At 52.8% G+C, this 5,087-nt stretch overlaps 1 protein-coding gene across 1 annotated transcript; it reads left to right on the forward strand.

The window, feature by feature from the left end:
- The first annotated feature begins 339 nt into the window (after positions 1-339).
- LOC147412321 (olfactory receptor 14A16-like) lies at positions 340-1,311 on the forward strand. Its single transcript, XM_086481477.1, has one exon. The coding sequence runs from the start codon at positions 355-357 to the stop codon at positions 1,309-1,311; it is 957 nt and encodes a 318-aa protein (XP_086337603.1). The 5' UTR covers positions 340-354.
- The last annotated feature ends 3,776 nt before the right edge of the window (positions 1,312-5,087 follow it).

Here is a 5,087-nt window from a genome sequence, read left to right on the forward strand (position 1 = left end):
AGAGAGGTGTAATAAGCAGAGGGCACATGCGTGGTGACCAGCAAATCACTCATGGCTCTCCTGACACTGCACTAGGGCAGAGGGAACCCTGTTGTCCTTCAGGGTTCACCAGGGTTCAGGCTGAGAGCAATGGGAAAGATGAGGATTTCTGCCCCTTCACAGCAAGTGCCCTCACTCAGCAGCACAAACTCGATCTCCAAAAAAGGAGTTCCACAAAGGAAGAAGAAGTAATTTTGAGGGGATAGTTTTGGGAAACTGCATAGGATGGGAACAAACAAGTCTGCCTAAATTCTCTCTTCTAACTTATCAATGTCTTCTCCTCATTCAACAGTCCCCCATGCCCAGAAGCAGCAGATGTCCAACGGCAGCTCCATCACCCAGTTCCTCCTCCTGCCATTTGCAAGCACACGGGAGCTGCAGCTCTTGACCTTCGGGCTCTTCCTGGGCATCTACCTGGCTGCCCTCCTGGGCAACGGTCTCATCATCACCGCTGTAACCTGCAACCAGCACCTGCACACCCCCATGTACTTCTTCCTCCTCAACCTCTCCCTCCTTGACCTGGGCTCCATCTCCACCACTCTCCCCAAAGCCATGGCCAATTCCCTCTGGGACACCAGGGCCATCTCCTACACAGCATGTGCTGCTCAGCTCTTTCTGTTTGTCTTCTTGTTTGGAGCAGAGTATTCTCTTCTCACCACCATGGCCTACGACCGCTACGTTGCCATCTGCAAACCCCTGCACTACGGGACCCTCCTGGGCAGCAGAGCTTGTGTCCACATGGCAGCAGCTGCCTGGGGCTGTGCATTTCTCTATGCTTTGCTGCACACGGCCAACACATTTTCACTGCCCCTCTGCCAGGGCAATGCCCTCGACCAGTTCTTCTGTGAAATCCCCCAGATCCTCAAGCTCTCCTGCTCACACTCCTATCTCAGGGAATTTGGGCTAATTGTGGTCAGTTTCTGTTTATTCACTGGGTGTTTTGTGTTCATTGTGGTGTCCTATGTGCAGATCTTCAAGGCCGTGCTGAGGATCCCCTCTGAGCAGGGACGCCACAAAGCCTTTTCCACCTGCCTCCCTCATCTGGCCGTGGTCTCCCTGTTTGTCAGCACTGTCATGTTCGCCTACCTGAAGCCTCTCTCTATCTCCTCCCCAGTTCTAAATCTGGTGCTGTCAGTTCTGTACTCAGTGTTGCCTCCAGCTCTGAACCCCCTCATCTACAGCATGAGGAACCAGGACTTCAAGGATGCTGTGTGCAAACTGGTGGCTGGCTGTTATTCGAAAGCAAGAAACTGCCCATCTTCTTCTGTATAGCAGTTGTCATGTAACTCAGCACAGGCCCAGCCTGTCGTCTGTATTTTTCATTGTTGTGACGTGGTTTTACGTGTCATGTCGCTGTCATCCCTTTCTAATTCACTGTCTCTTTTTCTTTCCTGGCCAAGCGGCTGTGTAAATGAGGAGATTTGCGCTCTGTGAGTTTAAACAAAATAAAAGGCCCTACAGAGATTTTTTTGTTTTCTGAGAGATCCTTCCTCCAAGAAGGAGGAGCTGCACAGAGAATTCCTGTGTGCAGAGGTGGAGGGGGAGAGAGTTCCCAGCATGGCAGCACTGCCAGGAAGCACTTGGCCTTCCAGAGCTCTTCTCTTCCCACTTCCACACTCACCCTCTGAGTCCTTGGGTTGCTGTAAGTCTCGATTGCTCTGGCAGCTTGGTCACAGTCCTGCTGTGTGGTAGTTCTGTGACTGCAGCAGGGACAGGCAATGGGCACTTCTCTGACAGAGCTGGCCTCCGTAAAAGTGGCTTCATCATGAAAGGGGATCTCCTCAGGGCACTGTCTGAAAGCTTAGATCTTCCTCCAAAGTTGCTCTCAAGAATGTGCCCAAGAAAGTGTCCCACAGATGACCACACCAGGGAACAGATAAAGAGTGTGAGTGTGAAGGGTGGGGGCAAACAGCAGTGTCCTCACACAGCCGGGCCTCCTGGAGAGACCTGAAGGACCAGCAGAGCAGGGTCTGGTCTGTGCCTGTGCTCACTGGACACCCTGGGGAAGCTGCCTGTGCTGGTTTGGGCTGGGACAGAGTTAATTGTCCTCATCATAGCTGGTAGGGGGCTATCTTTTGGATTTGTGCTGGAAACAGTGTTGATAACACAGGGTTGTTTTCTTTATTGCTGAGCTGTGCTTCCACAGAGTCCAGACCTTTTCTGCTCCTCACCCCACCCCACCAGCGAGTAGGCTGAGGGTGCACAAGGGGTTGCGAGGGGACACAGCCGGGACAGCTGACCCCACCTGACCAAACGGATATTCCATACCATGTGATGTCATGCTCAGCAATAGAAAGCTGGGGGAAGAAGAAGGAACGGGGGGACATTCAGATTGATGGCGTTTGTCTTCCCAAGTAACCAAATGCATGATGGAGCCCTCCTTTCCTGGGGATGGCTGAGCACCTGCCTGCTGATGGGAAGCAGGGCCTGAATTCCTTCTTTTGCTTGGCTTGTGTGTGCTGCTTTTGCTTTACCTATTAAACTACCTTTATCTCAAACAACGAGTTTTCTTACTTTTACCCTTCCGATTCCCTCCCCCATCCCGCTGCAGGGGTAGCGAGGGAGGGAGCAGCTGTGTGGTGCTTAGCTGCCAGCCTGGGTTAAACCTCATGCCCTGGTGCAATTGTCATGGAGGAGCCCCGTCACAACCACCATTTCCAGCACTGGCCTCTCACCCCATCTCGGAGAGGTTCTTTGTCCCTGCACAGAGGGACATAGAATGACTAGGCCAGAAGCTGATGTTTGAATTGCCCAGATGAGGTGTAAGCATGCGCACCACGTCCACATGGTAGGAGGAGCCTTAAGGAGCACAAACACCATCAGCTGCTCCTGGGGGTGCCATGAATGCCAGTAGGACAGACAGTGTCTCAGGGTCACTTCACGTTGACAGTACTGTCCCCTGGGAAACCATCTGAACGCAGCACTGGGATGGGCTTCCTTGAACCAATGTCCCTGCATCCACTTCTCTTGCCGTGGGGCATCTCATATGAGCGCAGAGCAGGGTGACACGCCGCAGGGCTGAGGTGCCACCCAGCCTCTGGGAATGGCAGCAGGAGGCCAGAGAGGCACTACAACTCCTGCCCTGCACTGCCTGTGTGTGTGCAGGGGAAGGACTTGTGTCTCTGAACGCCCCTGTGAGTGAGATCAGTGCATGAGACCAGCTCTGATGTGGAGACCTGGCAGAGCCCTGACATTTCTGTGTGTGACTCCAGGAACAAGCCCCACTGACCCACTGAGATTTGTCTCAGCTGCCTTGGACAGGCTCATTGCAAGGGCTCCTATTTGCTGTGTCACCCTTGCCTGTGATTCTGGACTGTGCCCTCAAAAGTGCCAGAGCAATCAGAGAGGTTCTGGGGTCCATGGAAACACAGATGTCAAACTCATCTTCCCGAAGGGCAGGAACGAGATTTAGGAGAATTACAGGCTGGTCAGCCTGCCTCCATCCCTGGGAAGGTGGTGTGGAACATCCTCCTGTAGCCATTTCCAGGTAGTTATAGGACAAGAAAGGGATTGCTGAACCAAAATGGGCAGGTGAAAGAAGAGCATGTTGTGTACATGGAATTTTGCAAGGCCTTTGACATGGCTGTAGCGACCATGAGATGGTGGTGTTCAGGATTCTGCGTGGAAGCAGCAGGGCAATCAGGAGGATTGTAACCCCGGACTTCAGGAGAGCTAACTCTAACCTCTTCAAAGACCTCCTTGGAGGAATCCCATGGGCTGAGGCTCTAGGAGGTAGGGGTGCCCAAGAGAGCTGGTTGCTATTCAAGAACCACTTCCTCCAAGCTCAAAACCAAAGCAACCTTATAAGGAAGAAATCAAGTAAAGAAGGCAGAAGGCCTGCTTGGATGGGTAAGGAGCTCCTGGAAACCTCTCACAAAGGGAAGAAGGAAGTTTACAACATGTGGAAAAAGGGACTGGCCACTTGGGAGGAATACAGGAACATTGTCAGAGTATGCAGGGATGCAATGTGGAAGGCTAAGGCCAACTGGGGATTAAATCTGGCTAGGGATGTCAAAGACAACAAGAAGGACTTCTTCAAATACATCAGTAGCAGAAGGAAGACCAGGGAGAAAGTAGACCCGCTGTTGAATGAGGTGGGTGCCCTGGTGATGGAGGATACAGAGAAGGCACAGTTACTGACTGCCTTCTTTGCCTCGTTCTTTAGTGCCAAGGCTGGTCCTCAGGAATCCCAGACCCTGGAGGTAGGGGAGGAAGTCTGGAGGAAGGAAGACTGCCCCTTGGTCAAAGAGGATTGGGTTAGGGATCTTTTAGGCAAACTAGACACTCGCAAATCCATGGGCCTCGACGGGGTGCACCTGAGAATGCTGAGGGAGCTGGCAGATGCTATTGCTAAGCCGCTCTCCATCATCTTTGACAGGTCATGGCAATCAGGTGAGGTGCCTGAGGACTGGAGGAAAGCAAATGTCACTGTAGTCTTCAAAAAGGGCAAGAAGGAGGATGTGGGGAACTACAGAGCAGTCAGCCTCCCCTCCATCCCTGGAAAGGTGATGGAACAGCTCGTTCTGGCTGTCATCTCTAAACAGGTGGAGGAAAAGAGGATTATCAGGAGTAGTCAGCATGGATACATAAAGTCGAAGTCATGCCTGACCAACCCGATAGCCTTCTGTGATGGCATGACTGGCTGGGTGGATGAGGGGAAAGCAGTGGATGTTGTCTACCTGGACTTTAGCAAGGCTTTTGTCACTGTCTCCCATCACACCCTCACAGGTAAGCTTAGGAAGTGTGGGACAGACGAGTGGACAGTGAGGTGGATCAACAACTGGCTGAAGGGCAGAGCTCAGAGAGTTGTGATGAATGGTGCTGAGTCCAGCTGGAGGCCTGTGACTAGCGGTGTTCCCCAGGGGTCAGTACTGGGTCCCGTCCTATGCATCATACTCATCAACACCCTGGCTGAAGGGACACAGCGCACCCTCAGCCAGTTTGCTGACAATACAAACTGGGAGGAGTGGCTGACCCGCCAGAGGGCTGTGCTGCCGTTCAGCGAGACCTGGACAGGCTGGAGAGCTGGGCAGAGAGGAACCTGGGGA

This window comes from Leptosomus discolor, unplaced genomic scaffold, assembly GCF_034619465.1.
Source record: "Leptosomus discolor isolate bLepDis1 unplaced genomic scaffold, bLepDis1.hap2 HAP2_SCAFFOLD_31, whole genome shotgun sequence".
Classification (NCBI taxonomy): Eukaryota; Metazoa; Chordata; class Aves; order Leptosomiformes; family Leptosomidae; genus Leptosomus; species Leptosomus discolor.

What these genes read in the sequence shown, in the direction of transcription:
- LOC147412321 (XM_086481477.1), top strand. Translation starts at nt 355, where the DNA reads ATGTCCAACGGCAGCTCCATCACCCAGTTCCTCCTCCTGCCATTTGCA.